General features: G+C 46.7%; 1 protein-coding gene across 1 annotated transcript; it reads left to right on the top strand.

Moving 5' to 3' along the window:
* Positions 1-10,636: 10,636 nt before the first annotated feature.
* Positions 10,637-11,419, top strand: KCTD21 (potassium channel tetramerization domain containing 21; the record flags this gene model as incomplete). The annotated part of the gene is made up of 1 exon (XM_084241589.1): positions 10,637-11,419. One exon carries the CDS (start codon positions 10,637-10,639, stop codon positions 11,417-11,419), a length of 783 nt encoding a protein of 260 aa, XP_084097715.1.
* Between the last annotated feature and the right edge of the window lie 6,520 nt (positions 11,420-17,939).

Raw genomic sequence — 17,939 nt, 5'->3', positions numbered from 1 at the left:
TTTGTGAAGATCGAAGTGACCTCTGCGTGAATATTCTTCATTAGCTATAATAGGAATTTCCTTCCTGCGATAGAAGCAGAGATTCTGGGTTCAGGAGGAGGCAGGTGAAGCAAGCCTCTCACAGTCATTTTCTCCCAGCATGAGGCAGGCAGGCCTCGTGTTGTGGTTTCTGTGGGCGTGGGTCTACACAGAAAGACCATTCCAATTTAAATTCTAACCCCTCCACCAACTGTGGACTATTTTAATTTAACCTAGCTTGACTTCCTTATCCTCCAAAGCATGAGGACACCTATAGAGGAAAATTATGAGATTTTCATGATTCTTACTAGTAATAGTAACGTCTGTTTGCTGAATCTGGCTGTTTATAGGGGTCAGGCACTCAGGCTAGAACTTTACATTGGTTCCTATGAGGGAAGTGTTCTTCCCCCTTATTTCAAAGTAAAGATATTTTTTGAATTTTCAAGCCTACAGAAAAAAAATATTTAAATGTTTTACCTTCTTGTTAATTTTTATGGTATTTTGGAGGATTTCTCCCCTCAGGTGTAGTCACTGTAGCTCTCCCACCACCAAAGCACCCATAGCCCTCCACACTAATCCATTATGCTCCCCACCTCCCCTTCTGGATGCCTCAGATCTGTGGTCAGCTTTCAAGGGTTGGTTTTAATGTTTGTCTTTGACCCTTTTGCAATGTCTATATTCAACGCATAAGTGACACCATCCAGTAATTTTTATTTCTCCTCCTGTCTCATTTTGCTTAGCATAATCCCTTTCAGATCAGTCCATGTTGCCGCAAATGGCATGAGTTTATCTTTCTTGATTGCTGAGTAGTATTCCATTGTGTATATACCATATCTTCTTGATCCACCTAAGTAGGCTGTTTCCATATTTTGGCTATTTTAAGTAGTGCTGCAATAAACATGGAGGTGCAGGTTTCCTTTCAAATTTGTGTTTTTGTGTTCTTTGGGTAGATATTTAGCAGTGGAATTTCTAGGCATATAGAAGATTCATTTTCAGTCTTTTGAGGGCTGCTTTCCATGGGGGCTGGACCAGTCTACATTCCCACCGATAGTGTAAGAGGGTTTCCTTTTCTCTACACCCTCACTAGAACTTGTTATTTCTGGTCTTTTTGATATGGATCATTCTCATTGGCGTGAGGTGATACCTTATTGTGGTTTTGACTTGCATTTCCCTGATAAGTGATGATGAACATTTTTTTTCATGTACCTGTTTGCTATCTGCATGTCTTCTTTGAAGAATTGCCTATTTAGCATTTCTGCCCATTTTTGATCAGGTTGTTTTCTTTTTGTTGAGTTATATGTGCTATTTTACAGAAAAATTTAAATAGCCTTTCACTATTTAGATAGATGCAATATTCACTTTGCTCTTTTATATTTAGACCAACATTTTTTGCCAAACTATTTAAAAGCTATAGACATCTTGATTCCTAAATTCTTGATTCCTAAATTCTGAAATCTCATCATAACATTCTTTTTTTTTATTCATGCATACAAGCACAGGCCAGATGTGCGGGAGGGTGAGAGGATTCACCAGACACAGAGTAGGGAGCAGAACAGGCAGACTGATGGAAATACACTGCTGGAGGGAGCAGCGGGTAAGACAGGAGAGGTCTGCCACGCCATATGGGTATCTCCCCAGCCGGCCGGGATCAAACCCGTGCTGCAGAGGCTGCGGACAGCTTCACAGCGCTGCGCTCAACCACCTGCGCCACCAGGGAGGCCCTCATCATAACATTCTTAATAACCACATACCACTAGCAGGAAGTTGATATTATCTAATAATAAACAGTTAATAGTCAAATTTTCCCAACTGCCAAAAAAATCTTAGTTTTTAAATAAATCAAAATCAAAAAGTCAAGACTCTGCATTGCATTTACTTATATCTCTTTAAGTAACTTAATCTAGCTAGAGCACCTCCACCTGTTTACATTTGTTTTCTCATTTTGTCGGTGATTAGATGCAGGTTAGATTTTTTTTTCCCCCCAGGCAATGCTGTGTACTGCATCACTTTCGAAGGCATGTATCAGGGTGCTGCTATCCATGAATGATTCTTTGAGATTGTCAAAACAGTGCATTCCTGATAACCTTCCACTCCACACCCAGTGATGATTCTTGACTGAACTGCAGTATTCAGGGCTGCAAATGGTAATTATGCTATTCTTTCTGTATGTATTAGCTTCTATTCCTTGTTATAGAAATCTTTCCTCTGTATTAGCTGCTATGCCTTGTTATAGAAAACTTTCCTGTGTGTGTCTTTTTCACTGCCTCGCTTTTCTTTTTGGCATAACACAGACTTGTGTGTGTGTGTGTGTGTGTGTGTGTGAATTCATTATCATCATTAATCTTCTTGGTATTAATCTTTGCCAGTTATCTCAAATTTGGCCAGTGAGAATCCCTTCAGTCCATTTTTTTTTTGTGTTCTTTTTTATTTTTTTTGTTGTTGTTGTCTAGTTATAATTGACCTGTAACATTGTGTTAGTTTTATAACTGGTGTATAACACATAGTTATATAACAATGTTATATAATATTGTGTATAACAATGTTGTACCATTTTACATTGTATATATTGCAAAATGATTGTAAGTTTAGTATCTATTTTTTTTAGTCAATCAGTCTTTTCAAGGTACAAAATTCCTTCTTCCCTCTTTCATTTCTTTGAAATGTCATTGCTTTATTATCTGAGTTAATACATTACACCAAGATATATCTACTCTTTTTCAGATATTCTTTCTGGTTATCATTCATCAATTTTTCCAAACTAAGATTTTAATCTTTTTATACTATTTTGGATAAAAATACCATGGATTTTTATCCTATTCCAGGTTATTATCCTAATCTGGATTAGGATAATATAACAAATATTATTCATTTTAGAAGAACAACTTTAAGCTATTTCATCTCCCTCTCAGAGGCATCACGGCACAGGCCTCTATCAAATTCTGTTCGTGCTTCTTAATAAAATGTCATGGCTTGTTGTAAGGTCAGGACTGGACACTGTGCAGGTTTTCTGATCCCATGCAGACCGGGTAAAGGAGGAGCCAGAGTCCTCAGTAGTTTTGCAGGTTTTTTATTGGGGGTTCACCAGGCATATGGCAGGCAGGGGTGCTGGCCTCCCAGCCCCCAGCAAGTCTTCACTCTATCTGGACTCTCTGGCGTTTGTTCTGCTGCTTCTCGGCTTCTGCTTCGGCTTCTCCTGCTGCTACTGGTGCTGCTGCTACCACTGGCGTCCCCCCCGTGACGCCGCCCTTAAAAGCACAGTCTTAGCTCAGCTGAATCCCATCTACCTATGCCCACACCCTATTCCAGGTGCCCGCCATCAGGCATGCATTCAGGACAAGGATCCATCATCTATCCTGATGGCGGAAGGGCAGAAAAGCCTGATATTTTCTTTACCCTACACTTGTGTTTCTGGAAGGGGACACAAGAGCCCTCACTTAGAATTCTTGCTCTGCTACCTCTTAGCTGTGTGATCTTATGCAGCTGCTTCACTACTCTGTATTTCAGTTTTATAACCCTAAAAATTGGGATGATTACTACTACTTCACAGCATCGGCGTGGTATTTTTATGAAAAAATAATCAGGAAAATTCCTCACAGCACCCAAGGAATGTGCTCAGGAGACATTTCCAGTGTTCAGGAAATGTTGATTCTCTGCAACCTGACCTATATGTAGGTCAGAATCAGATTGAGGTAGCAGGTGTAAGAGCACCTGGTAAGAGGTAGGAGGGAGACAAGTGCTAGACCTTTCCATAGGTCTTGGCTGCCGACTGCCCAAAAAGAAATGTCATCCTTCAGAGCACAGACTAGACGGACTGAGGCTTAAATCTTGGTTCTGCTGCTTTGGGCAAATTACCTATCTCTTAGAGCTTTGGTTTGCATTGTTAAGTGCAGGTAATACTTTCCTTGAAGGAGTGTTAGGGGTCCTAAATCAGCTAATATGTATAGCACCTAGCACAGATTATGGGACATGGTAAGTTCTCACCAAGCATTACTAGCTTGTTTTCATCGTCAGACCTGCAGGGACTATGGCTGCCAGGGCAGAGTTTTAAAGTAGGACTCCAGAATATCCTGTCTGTCCTTCCTTACAAGACACCTCTCAAAAAGTTCTATTTTCAGTGTCACAATTACAGGTTGCTGCCGGTCCCAAACTGGAATTGCCGTTTGCATGGTTACAGACTGGGCCTTACCCTTCACATGTGGGCTCCAAACCCATCTGAGAGAGGAGAAAATTCCAACTACAACTCCTCATTTCCAAGCCCCTGGTCTCCTTTCTCAGTCAGAAGGTCATCATCTCCTCATAACACCAGTGGTTTTCTCAGGGAAGAAAAAGCTGATCTTTTTCTTTTCAAGACAAGAGGGAAACTTGGAACATCCTTGCTTAAGACGTATTTATTCACACATAGCGGCGGGGTTTCTTCATCTTCTAATTCCTGGTTCAGTTTGCATTTCCATTCAGCTTTTCTCATCTAGCTTTTAAAAACCCAGTCTTCTGTGTTTCGGTGCTTTATCATGAGTTGCAGTTGAAATGGAAAGATCTAAAGATCGCTCAGTGGATTTGCCCTGTGTCAGGGATGCAGGAGCTCAGTTGCCCCATGTCAGCAGTGGGACTGGCTGCTGAAGGCCCTGCTGCTGCCTGGTGCTAACAGAGAATAAGGGAGCATGCCTCTGTCACTTCTTTGAGACCTCGTGGTGGGAAGGGAAAAGACTGGAAGTGCCCAACTTACACAAACCTGCATTTGGATCCCAGCCCCTCTACTGCCTAGCTGGGTGACCCTGAGCAGTCTCTTAGCCTTTCTGTGCCTCAGGTTCCTCTTATGTAAAATGGAGATAATAATAGTGTCTAGTTCACAGGATGCTATGAAGATATCCAATGAGATAAAGTACATAAGGTGTTTAGCCCAGTAGCAACATCTCTGTAGTTCTCTACGTATTTTTGTTAAAAGTAAATAAAATGCTAGCAGGATGCTAACAGGCCTTGGATATAGTAAAACGCTCAGTAAATGCGCCCTCCCTCTCAGTCCCTATCTGCGACCCCTTCCTCCCCATACCGCCAGTGTCCACTGTGCTCTGGGCATTGAGTGTGTAGCAACTTAGACAAAAGATCTCCAAGATCTCCAAGAGACCACAAAATAGTTGGTGGTTTCAAAACAATTTTTATTACAACCATGGTAACAAAGATACATTTTATTTTATTTCATTTCATTTCATTTTATTTACAGTTTGCTTTTTTTTTAAGATTTATTTATTTATTTATACAAGCACTGGGTACAGTCAGAAGCATGGGAGGGTGAGAGAATTCACCAGAGCCAGAGCGGGGAGCAGAACAGGCAGAAGGACCGAAGTACACTGCTGAGGGGAGCAGCGGGAGGCAGGAGAGGCCTGCGCGCCATGCGGGACCCTCCTCCAGTAGCCGGGGATCGAACCGGCGCTGCAGAGGCTGCGGGCAGCTTCACAACCCAGCGCTCAACCGCTGCGCGACCAGGGAGGCCCACAAAGATACATTTTAAATCACAGTCAAGTTCATATACACACATCCACTGAAACAAAAGCTTCACAACTGTGATCACCACACCCTATAGTGGTTTCACGATTCATTAATTGGTCATGACCTTAGTTTTTTTCCAGTTTACAGAAGCATAATTTACATACATCTGCCCTTTTTAGGTGTTTAGTTACATGAGTTTTGACAATCTTTCTACACTCATTTGACCACTCATTTGACCACTGGACCAGGATATCGAGTATTTCCATCACTCCAGTGTACTCCTGGTATCTTTGTGTACCCAAACCCTTCTCCCCAACCCATTCCCTAGGAATCACTGATCTGATTCCTATCTCTATACTTTTGCCCTTTCCAGAATGTTATGTAAGTAGAATCATACACTATGTAGCCTTTTGAGGCTAGCTTCTTTCACGTAGCCTGATGCTTTTGAGATTCACTGTGATGTATCAGTAGCTACTTTCTTTTTAATAGCTGAATCATATTCCATTGTGTGGCTATACCACCAGTTGTTTACTTACATGACAGCTCTTTCCAGATTTTAGCTAATAATGAATAAAGCTGCTATAATGGTTCACATAGAGGGCTGTATATGGACATGTCTTCCTTCCCTGGGATTCTGGGTCATGTGGTAACTAGATGTCAGGCTTTTCCCCAGTGCTTCTACCGTGTTGCATTCTCGCCTGCAGTGTATGAATTTCAGTAGCTCTGTGTACTTGCCAGCTTCTATCTGAGCCAGTTTAATAGACATATAGTGCTAATTGCAGTTTTAATTTTCATGTCCCTAATGATGAATGCTGTTGAGCATTTTCTCATATGATTGTTGCCCATGTTTTCTTGGGCAGTGTTTGTTCAGATCTTTTGCCCATTTTTTAATGGGGTGGTTTGTTTTCTTCTGATTGAGTTTAGAGTTTTCTCCATTATTATAGTTAACAGTCCTTTACCAGGATAAAGGATTTATTTTCCAATTTTATCTCTTCCCGGTCTATCTTATATTCATTTTCTTAACAAGTGTCTTTCAAAGAGAAGATTTTCATTTGGGTGAAGACAAGTTTATCAATTTTTTATGGTCTTTCACATCCTATTCAAGAAATATTTGCCTAACCCAAAGTCCATGAAGATTTTCTTTCTTTTTTTGAAGATTTATGTATACAAGAACCGGGGTACAGGTCAGAGTTGTGGGGGGGGGGGGGTGAGAAGATTCCCCAGAGACTGAGTGGGAAGCAGAACAGGCAGACTGAAATACACTGCTGAGGGGAGCAGTGGGTGAGGCAGGAGAGGTCTGCCGCGCCATGTGGGTTGCTCCACAGCTGGCGGGGATCCAACCGGCGCTACAGAGGCTGTGGACAGCTTCACAACGCTGTGCTCAACCGCCTGCGCCACCAGGGAGGCCCCACAACGATTTTCTTATAGAAGTTTTATAGTTTTGTGGGGTTTTTTAAAGATTTATTTATTTATTTATACATGCACTGGGTACAGTCTGAAGCACAGGAGGGTGAGAGAATTCACCAGAGCCAGAGCGGGGAGCAGAGCAGGCAAAAGGACCAAAGTACACTGCTGAGGGGAGCAGCGGGCAGCAGGAGAGGTCTGCGCGCCAAGGGGGACCCTCCTCCCATAGCCGGGGAGCAGCTGGGGATCAAACCGGTGCTGCAGAGGCTGCGGGCAGCTTTGCAACCCAGCACTCAAACCACTGCGCCACCAGGGAGACCCAGAAGTTTTATAGTTTTAAGAAGATTTTACATTTTGGTCTGTTGTCCACTTTGAGTCAGTCTTCTGTATGGGTAGTGCCTAGCAAAGAGTGTGGCGAGGGCCAAAATTAGAGGTAAGACTGGAGGAGCAAGGTGGTTTGGGAAGGGGGTAATGTTTCAGGAAGATCAGTGTGCAGAGTAAATGGAAAGTGGACAGAAGAAGACAGGAGCTATGTGGACATAGCAGGAGGGGACATGAGGGCTGAGCCCTAGGAGTAGCTACAGGGTTCAAAGAGACAGAGTAGAGAAAAAATGAAGGGATGAGGAGTCAGGGTTGCCCTGACTCCAGGTATTGGGCTCAGGTAGTCGGGTGGCTGAGAAGAGTTCACAGCGGGTTTGCAGGAGAGGAACTCTGAGTCAGGCTTCAGTACCCATAGGACAGCAAAGTGTAATGTCTATGCTGGGGCTATAGCCCAGTGACATTCGTTCATTTCTCCAGACCACAAATGCTCCACCACTCACTGAAGCTACTCAGTACCCCAGAAGTACCAGTTCCTGCTCCCATGTCATTATGCCTTTCACCAAAGGACCTGTGATTGTGGGGGTGGATGCTGTGGCGCAGTTATTAGGAAATAGGGCTTAGAGGTCTGAGCTCTTGTGACTCATGCATTTGGGGAAAACACCTCAAGAGCACCCTAGAAGGGTGCTCTACCCTTCTAATGTTCCTCTGCTCCCACTGACCTGCTCTTCCCAGAGGAGAGATGGAGTGGGGGTGGGAGTGCAGAAAAGCTGTTGCTTTGCTGCTTTTGCGAGCAGAGAAATAGGAGCTGGATAACCCCCCCTCGCAAAGGCCTCTGGGTAGGCCCTGTGGCTCCTGACTGCCTCCCCCAACCTCAGTGTCCTGAGCTCCTCAGCACTAAAGCATGGAAGCCACATGGGGTCTGCAGCTCACAGGACCATCAGGAAAGGCAGAGCGCAGCTTCTCTGACACTATATCTGCTCTGTCCTTGGAGCTGAGCCACTTCACAGAGCCTGGGCTTTAAATCAACAAGAAAGACTGAAAACTAGATTATGCCAGTGACTACCTAGAAAGAAAGAGAGGAATGAAGAAAAAGAAGATTCTGGAATGAGGAAAGGCACATCCCACTCCTGGGTCCAGTTCCTGCCTAGACCCTTTAGCAAGAGTATCGGCCAGAGTTAGCCTTGTCCCCAGCTGCAGTTCCCCACACAGCTACCCCCTCCCCAAGCACCTCATGTCCCCGTCTCTGGTGGACCTCCCCATGGTTTGCAACCCATCTGTTCCAGGATTCTGCTGATAATTTTATACCTTTGTCATGGGTTTTTTCTCTTTGGACACTCCAGATGGTTAATGCCCTACTGCATTATCAAAGTGCCCCCAATTAGATGGGAAAAGAGCCACAAGGGAACAGCCCCACCCCCAGAGAGCTGGGTGAGACAGCTGTGCATCTCTCACACCTGGCATGGCCACCACCCTCCGGATGGGGGGAGGCTGCATTCTGTGTCCTCAGAAAACAGATCCATGGTAAGAAGTGCTCTGGCCACTCACTACCCTGCTGGGTGACTTGGAGGACATCCCACCAAGGACCTCTGTTTTCCCATCTGGACAGTCAGTGTGCCAGGATTCACTCCCAACCTACCCCCACAGCCTGGGCACAGCGCTCTTGCCACTGCACCCTCACAGCCTCTTGTTTCCACCTTCCCCACCAGCTGGCTCTTCTCCAGGGCTGCTCTGGGGTGATTCCTCTCTGTGGTCCCCCAACACCCAGCATCAGGGAAAGATTGCTAAACACATCCCACAGGTTGGTTTTTGGGAAAACCTCTGTTGGAAACTGAAAGGGTACATCACCTGCTTTCTGACACCTTAAAGAGAATTTAGAATCCAGGACTTCAGGTTGAAGGAGACTTACGAACACTCAACACTAAAGACTATGTCGGGGCGGGGGGGTTAGGGAGGTATTTAAAGAACCCCCAGGAAGGGTGCTCAGCAGCAGAGTCTGATGTTTGCACTGACCCCACAGCAAGTTTCAGAGGAGGTGTGGCAGGAAAAAGTGGGCCACCAGGAGCCAAAAGTATCTTCACAGCAAAGCAGGGTGTTGTGGGAACATAAGAATTCAGGAAGGAGTGTCATTTGAAGTCCAGACAGCCAAGTGACCCATCAGGGGCCTGTTAGACAGATGAACCCAGCACTAATCATAGTCATTCACTGTAAATTCTTTGAGATAGAAAAATACAATCGTGTGTCACTGAACTACAGGGATACTTTCTAAGAAATATGTTGTTAGGCGATTTTGTTGTTGTGTGAACATCTTAAGTATTTACATAAACCTAGATGTAAAGCCTACTGCCCGCCTAGACTATATAAGAACCACCACCAAATATGCAGTCAGTTGTTGACTGAAATGTCATTATGCACAAATGACTACGAATAAATTCAGAGGCAACAAGGGTAGAGCAGAAAGAGCACTGGGCTTGGAGACATAAATACTACGGCCTTTCTTAAGGACTTGTGGGCATTTACAAGTATGCATTCACGCATTTTTCTCTCATGTAAAGAGACCTGGGCGGACTCCTGGCAAGGCCCTCCACCTCTCTGAGCGTGGGGATGGAGCCTCTCCTCTGCACAGCAGGGGTCAAGATGCTACTGTCTCTGCTCAAAGATGCATGGCTGTTGTGTAAGCAAATGTCTGGGCTCACATATAACACAGCACAACATTCAGTCCAGGGACATCTTCCTCTCCTAAGACCGCTTGTTCTCTATCTTGACTGAACATTTAGAATCACTAAGGGAGAATTTTAAAAATACCAACACCGGGGCCACATTCCGGGGTAAGTAAAGCAATCTGAAGAGTGTGACCCAGGCTTTGAGAAATACATGAGAAATACATTGCTTAGGACAGTATGGCAATATCACCCATCCATTTGTTCATCAAATTTTAATTCATTTCAACCTCAAGGATGTAGGCTTGATCTACAATAGATGAGAAGTGTGGTTACCCAGATGTTACGGACTGAATGTTTGTGCCCCCCAAATTCCTAAGATGGAATCCTAATCCCCAATGTGATAGTATTAGGAAGGTGGGGACTTTATAAGGTGATTAGATCATGAGGGTGGAGCCTTTATAAGAGACCCAGAGAGTTCTCTTCCCATTTACCTGATAAAGACACAGCAAGATGTCCTTCCTTGAACCAGGAAGAGGTCCCTCACCAGACACCAAATCTGCCCACACCTTGATCTTCAACTTCCCAGCTTCCCAGCTATGAGAAATAAATGTTTGTTACAAAGCCACCCAGCCTATGGTATTCTACTATACCAGCCCCAGCAGACTAAAACAGCATACAGGGTTGGATAATGTTCATTTCTCACTTTCCTCCCTCTCTAGGACTACTTCTCAGCACCCCAGCCTCCTGCCATGTCTGACCCCATCACATTGAACGTTGGGGGGAAACTCTACACAACCTCACTGGCAACCCTGACGAGCTTCCCTGACTCCATGCTGGGCGCCATGTTCAGCGGAAAGATGCCCACCAAGAGGGACAGCCAGGGCAACTGCTTCATTGACCGTGATGGCAAAGTGTTCCGCTACATCCTCAACTTCCTGCGGACCTCCCACCTCGACCTGCCCGAGGACTTCCAGGAAATGGGCCTGCTCCGCCGGGAGGCTGACTTCTACCAGGTACAGCCCCTGATTGAGGCCCTGCAGGAGAAGGAAGTGGAGCTCTCCAAGGCGGAGAAGAACGCCATGCTCAACATCACCCTGAATCAGCGTGTGCAGACAGTCCACTTCACTGTGCGTGAGGCACCCCAGATCTACAGCCTCTCTTCCTCCAGCATGGAGGTCTTCAATGCCAACATCTTCAGCACCTCTTGCCTCTTCCTCAAGCTCCTTGGCTCCAAGCTCTTCTACTGCTCCAATGGCAATCTCTCCTCCATCACCAGCCACTTGCAGGACCCCAACCACCTGACTCTCGACTGGGTGGCCAATGTAGAGGGCCTGCCAGAGGAGGAGTACACCAAGCAGAACCTCAAGAGGCTCTGGGTGGTGCCAGCGAACAAGCAGATCAACAGCTTCCAGGTCTTTGTGGAGGAGGTACTGAAAATCGCTCTGAGTGACGGCTTCTGCATTGATTCTTCCCACCCCCATGCTCTGGATTTTATGAACAATAAGATTATCCGATTAATACGCTATAGGTAAAAAGATGCAGCCACATTGGTGGGGGCTTGCAAGGAGCTCCATGTCAGCCAAGATCTTGGAGAGCTTCTGGCTGCTGGTCTAAGGCAGGGCACTACACTAATTGGTATTAATCACGTAGCAGGACTTGACTCCCCTCATGATTAGTCCACCTTTAGGAATCCATGTGTCCTTTGAACAGAGCCAACTTTTTCTTGCCATTTTGAGCTGAAGGTGGGCAGTTCGTTATGACAAGAGTCTGCCAGTGTGTCCTAAAGGAGGCCACAAGAGGACTCTCTGGATGGACAAAGGAACAGCAAACAGTTTTTGCACAGGGTCCCTCTCTTTCTCCTGCTAGCCAGTGCCTCATTCTGGGGCATTCAAAATATGAGCCCTTGAGGGAGGGATCCATCCTAACTGGGACAAATCTAGGCAGTTAGGGATTTCTAGGCTTCAGAAATGGGCTGCTGTCCCAGCAAATATTTGATCATCAGGAGCCAGTGCAATGAAAGGTCTCTGTCACCTTGCTCTTATAGTCCTACCCCCAGGAATTTGAGGTATCATTGAACAAAGTCATTTTTAACAAATACATTATAGACCCTCAGGATTAGAAAACAATTTCTCTTCCCACATCGCCAGCATAGCCTGGACACATCTGGGCTAAGAGCCTGTCCCAACACCTCCCAGTGATCACCCATCTATACCTGCTTGTTTACCTCCAGTGACAGGAAATTTGTTATCCCCAGGGGCAGCTCCTGCCTTGGTTGCCTGGTGCTGGCTGTTGGAAAGTTCTCCCCTACATTAAGCAAAATCTGTCCTTCCACTCCCATTTTATGATCGTGGTCTTGGTTCTAGACCTTCCTTCCCACCCAAATGTGTATTTTCTCCTTCAAATTAGTCACCTTGGGAGGCCAAATACTCATCCTGAAAATATTATACTACTCATAATTAGGGTTCCCCTTTGGAACCTATCTTCAGAAGCAAGGTTAGACCCCTTCCATTCCCTGTAAATCACTGCATCCTGTGACAGCTGTGCCTCATTTGTGACCCCACCCCCGCGCCCCATTTCACCTACCACAGTCATGGCTCCGCAAACCCTCCACTGTCTGAGCATCTTCTGTGGGAGGGTGAACATTTGCTGCCCCTACAGAGGTGCTGCCAGAGAAAGATGACCCAGGTAGTAGGCGGCGAGGAGCCCAGAGGACAGTCCGAAGCACACATTGCCCATGGGGTCAATGTTCAGTCTTCAAGACACTGCTCTGCAAGAAGTGAGCTTCCCCTGTGGTACTGTTCCTGGTCCTAAGCATCCCATGGACCTCCATGGGGTCAGATCCAGGACAAGATACTCCAAGCTAATACTTTCCTGGGAGTGATGAGCAGTGTGGGCGTCAAAGCTGCACATGATGATTCATTCCTGGACACATGTGGCCTTGAGAGTCCTAGAGTCTTCCCACTGGGGGTCCTCAGACCAAGCCAGGTAAACCTGGTGACAGGGCGTCCATGGAGGTGGGTCGAGGAAGGGGCTTTCCATAGTTACGCCCTGAGTGGGGAGCTTGTACTTGGTCAGGACAAGGCTGCCTCCCCCTTCGTGGGACCCAGGAGTCTGACAGCCGTCTCAAGCCACCAAGTCATTGGTACTCAGGGAAGCCACTCAGGAGGACTCGGTTCAGACAAGACAGCAGATGCTGTGACCACAACAAAATAGTCGAAGGACGAAATCTCATAAATCACTGCTGCCCTTCTTTCTGTTCCATAAAAATTCTTTCTCCGTCTCTTCGGTGCTTCTTAATTCAAGCAGCTTGACTTTAGAGAAAGTACAGGATCTGTGAAGCTACTAATGTGCTAAGTGACTCTCTACAAGTCACCTCACTGAGCCACTTCCGTTTCTTCATCTGTGAAATGGGCATAACAGTAATTCATAACCCTACCTACCTCACAGGGCTGTTGTGAGGATCAGATGAAACAATGTATGTGAGAATACAGTATAAACCATAAATGACTGGTATTATTTTGTGTCTGCTTTTAAGAGATAAAACCTTGGCCTTGGAGTCACACTGACCTTGTTTTAATTCTGGCTCCATTGCTTGCCACGTAACCGTGAACACGTCACTGGCCCCTGATTTGTTTCCTCGGTGGTGAACACCCCTTGCCTCCCTGTGTTATGTGATTTAAATTAGTTGGTGTGGGTGAAATTCCTAGCTAGCTGGCACACAGACACTCTTTCAGGAAGTGATCATGCTGGGCCGTTGTTTGAGGGACACGGTGACAGTACAATTTAACAAACACTCCCCCCACCTCTCCATCCCCCCAGTGCTTGGTGCTGAGGATGGAAACAACCACAGGTGAGTCCAGCTTGAAAACAGCTCATTGGTGCATACAATGTCCAGTGGCGACTTGGGAAAGACAACTCAGTTCTTGGGGTTTCTGGATGGTAGAGCAGGGCCTGGAAGGGTAGGTTAGATTTGACAGAATAAGCTAAGATGACGCCGTGGGCACAGGAAAGGCAGGAGCAGAGGCCCAGAAGCCCGGCTAGGAGGGTGAACTGGAAGGAGTACATGGGTACACCCACTTCGAGTACCTCCCAGTGAACTCACTGAGCATCGCAGGCAGCAGCAGCCCAGAGGAAGAGTGAGCTGGAGTGAGCGTGGACTCCCCCCAGCAGGTATGTGCTGCCTTGTCAGGAGTCCCTCACTGCCCCGAGTGAGAACTAGGCTCAGTTTATTTGGCCTTTTGCACAGCCAAGAGCTTTGTGCCGGCTCAAGGGCAATTCCGGGCACACAGGAGCTGCTCAGCAACCTGTCCCTGCTCTGTGCATGGCGCCGGGCACGTGGGCGAGAGTCTGAAAGTGTGCTTCAGGGAAACTTAAGGTACCCTGGTATGGCCACTTTGTGTGTGGCCCGCCACCAAATGGCGCCACATGCTTGTAGGTCAGAGGGGGCACCACCTCAGGCTCATTTCCCTCAGGACCCTGTAAAGGCCTTTCCCTTTTAGGGAAAGGGCAAGCCTGTGACCTTCTGTCTCTCCTGCAGGCCCACACCCCTGTGCAAAGGTAGTCATGGCTCACATCTCAATGCCCAGAGAGCCCAGCGGGCCAGGAGGCCGTCACTTTGCTTTGTAAACAGCTGTGTTGCCTAAAACAGCAATTGAACAATTGTCCCGTAGTTCAGATGTCCAGCTTGCTCTGACATATTAATCCTAAAACAGGCTGCTGCGAATGGGGGCTTGGCCAAGGCTAGCCTTCGAACGATATCTTGGCTCTAGTGTCCAGAGCACCACCCAGTCTCTTCCCTAAATTGTGGTCTTTTCACACTGACTGCCTGTGTCTGCCTGTGTCCCAAGGGTTCAGGGCTGATGGGGCATCTGGCAGGGAAATGAGGTCCCATGACCCGCACACAGAGCAGAACATTTGTGATAACTGTCCTACCAAACGGAGAGGCCGGGCTTGTTCGAGGCCCCTTGGGAGTCTGACTCTCGCAGCTGCATCTGTGCAGGCAGCCCAGTGACCTTGGTCTCCTTCAGAACCTTCAGGACAGTTTGGCACCAAGCAATGAGTTATGGAGACAGGGTGACATACTCACCCTAGTCCAGGACGCAGGGACCAAGGGGGACCCCGAAAAGAAAAATCAGCCCCGTGGAAGCCAGACTTTGGCCTCCCATAAGCACCCAGGACCCCCCAACACAAAGGACAACAAAACAAGGTCTGCAGGGCTACTGTCCAGCTCGGACTCCTCCGGACAAGAAGTGCCTGTCAGCCAGGTGTGTCTGACCAGCACTGCCCTCTTCTGGCCCTACTTCCCACCAACTTCCCTGACCCTTCCCAACATACAAGGCATTTCAAAGCATTTGTCAACATTTATCAGCTGGCCGCCCTCCAGTGTTTGAGATCATTCTCATGCCAGGTTCCTGCACAAAGCCTAGGTTCCCTTTTACTGAGGGTATCGGCCCAGTTGAATCACATTTGAAATTTAGGGATCCTGGGGCCTCCCTGGTGGCCCAGGGGTTAAGTTTCAGAGCTACACCACCATGGCCTGAGTTCGATCCCTGTCAGAGAGCGACCCACATATGGCGCAGCAGACCTCTCCTGTCTCGTCCGCTGCTCCCCTCAGCAGTGTATTTCAGCCTGTTTTGTTCCCCGCTCTGTCTCAGGGTTGAATCCTCTCAACCCCCACCCCCGCACCTCTGGCCTACACCCTAGCTCTTCCATGCATAAATAAATCTTTGAAAAAAGAAAAAAAGGAAAGAAATTGAGGGATCCTGCCAGATAAAGAAAAATTAATGTGTTGAGACATGGGCACGCCCTTCCCGATCACAATAAGTTCTTTATAAATTCAATATTGGATTTGCTTAATAAACACCCTTTTGTTTGGCTCTTCACAGGCTGGCAAGCCCCTTCACAGCCATAGTTTGTTTCACAAATCACAGAATGAATATGCCATGCCCTTTCATCCCTCTGCCAGGGCTGCCATTTTCTACTCTATCTTCATGATAAACATATGCTCATCCTTCAATACCCTGCTCACCGAGAGGGTGGAGTTGGTCCCGCCCTCTATGTGTTACTCTTTGCCTGGGGAGGACTTTTATCATTGGACTGCAGTCGTTCACAGTTGTGTTGTGCCGGTAAATATTTTACCACCAAGCTCTGTGTGAGGAAAGCCCTGGTTTCTAGATGGCCAATTTCCATTGTGTAAATACTCTCCCTGTTGTCAGTTTCAAGCTATGACTCTGATGCCACTGATAGTGAACAAAGAAAGGCACGTGATGGCCTTGGAGAGTGAGCGAGCGAGCCTGCTCCAGCCACCACCTGATCTCCCACTGAACCACATGCTCATCAGGCCAGGGGCTCTATCTTGCTCTTTTTATTACCACTGCCTGTCTCACAAAAGGTGTTCAATGTTTTTGAGAACTGACGCCTGGAAAGTAAGACATTTTTATTCCAGTAATGTCCTCTCTCTTGCTCAAAAGCTTTGCTCAAATCTTTTCTTGTAGCACAAAAAAAATGTGCCAGCTTCCTCTCTCTTTACAGACAGGATTCAACCTGCTCGAAGAGCACAGGTCAGCTGGAGCCAGACTGCCTGACATCAAATCACAGCTTTGCCACTTTGAGCAAGTTACTTAACCTCTCTGTTTCCTTGTCTGTAAAGTGGAGATAATACTGTCCACTTCAGAGGGTTGTGGCAAGAATCTGATGAGGTAATACAGCTATAGTTCTTTGAATAATGTCTTTGCAGTATAAGTGCTACACTTACTACCTTTATTATTATTTTTTTCTGTGCTAATCTTTCATTGCTGGCTTACTTGCCCACTCCCTCAGTGTCCCCTCGATAATCCATAAGAATTTCCATCTCCTGGTGTTTGCCCAAGTGGGTGGAGTGCCCCACCCTTTCCTCTCCAGGGACCAAACCCTGTCCATCCACAGGGAAGCACTTCTCACCCTCTGTCACCCTCTCACTGCGCCCTTGCTCCTCTGCTCTTCCAGTGCCTTTCTTGTTGGTATCTCCATGGATCTGAGAATTGGCTCTTGCCACATGCTCTGTTTACCCATCTGCCATATGCCAACTCCAGGCTGGGCCCCAGGGAACCCTGCACATTCCTCCCCCAGGAACGTGGTGGGAGAGGGACAGTGCTCAATGGAAGTCAGCTCCAGGTGGGGTAGGCCACAAAGATGGGTCACAAGCTTTGGCAATTACCCCTCCACGAACCCACTTTACAGTTTACAAAGACCTTGCTTGCTTTTCCTCACTCAATCCATTCAACAAGCAACATAGAAGGGGCTTTTTTCATAGATGAGCACGTGCCTGTGACCACACTGCTTATAAGTACAGTGCCCCACACAGCGAGAGGCTCGTCCAAATTGTCCTTCAGGGTTATTTCCACTAAATTTTGAGGTCAAGGACACAGCCAGGTTTCCAAGCGCCAGGACTCTGATCCAGGCTTTTCCACTAATGTTCCAGGGGATCGCAGGCAAATTATTTCACCTTCCTGGACTTGTAGCTGTATAAGCAGTGGCCTGAATATCCCTTGATGGGCCTGTCCAGCGGGCTTCAGGAAGGGGACTGGCTCCACATGACTTCACCTAGCTTTGTGTTGTGAATGTAATTCTCGGCGATAGAACGGTCCTGGGATGTTCATATTTTCCAGAATGAAATGTGACTCTATTTGAAGTGCCCCTGGGGTTAAAACAAGTCAGATTGGACAACTGGAGGCAACCCCCTTCTCTGTACCCTGTTATAATCCTGAAAACAAGAGAGGGGGCTCTCTTGGCTGCTAAGAGAGAGGACCGTCAGAATGTGACGTTCAATGCCTATTTTTTGGCATACATTCTAAGAATGTTGTGCTAAAAGGAAACTTGTGATTGTCCATCAAAGGTGAGGAGGAAGAACTGGCTTTGAGTCAGTCACACCAGTTCCAAATCCTGGTTCTGTTGTGTGACCTCGGCCAGTTCCATCTTTCTCAGTCTCAATGACTTCATCTATGAAGTGGGGATAAAACTATCTGCACTACCTACCTCCACAGTAATTGCAGGGATGACATGAGAAGATGCATG

This window comes from Talpa europaea (assembly GCF_964194135.1).
Source record: "Talpa europaea genome assembly, chromosome: 1".
Taxonomy (NCBI): Eukaryota; Metazoa; Chordata; class Mammalia; order Eulipotyphla; family Talpidae; genus Talpa; species Talpa europaea.
The sequence above is the reverse complement of the archived record's forward strand: the minus strand, read 5'-3'. Positions and strand labels throughout refer to the sequence as shown.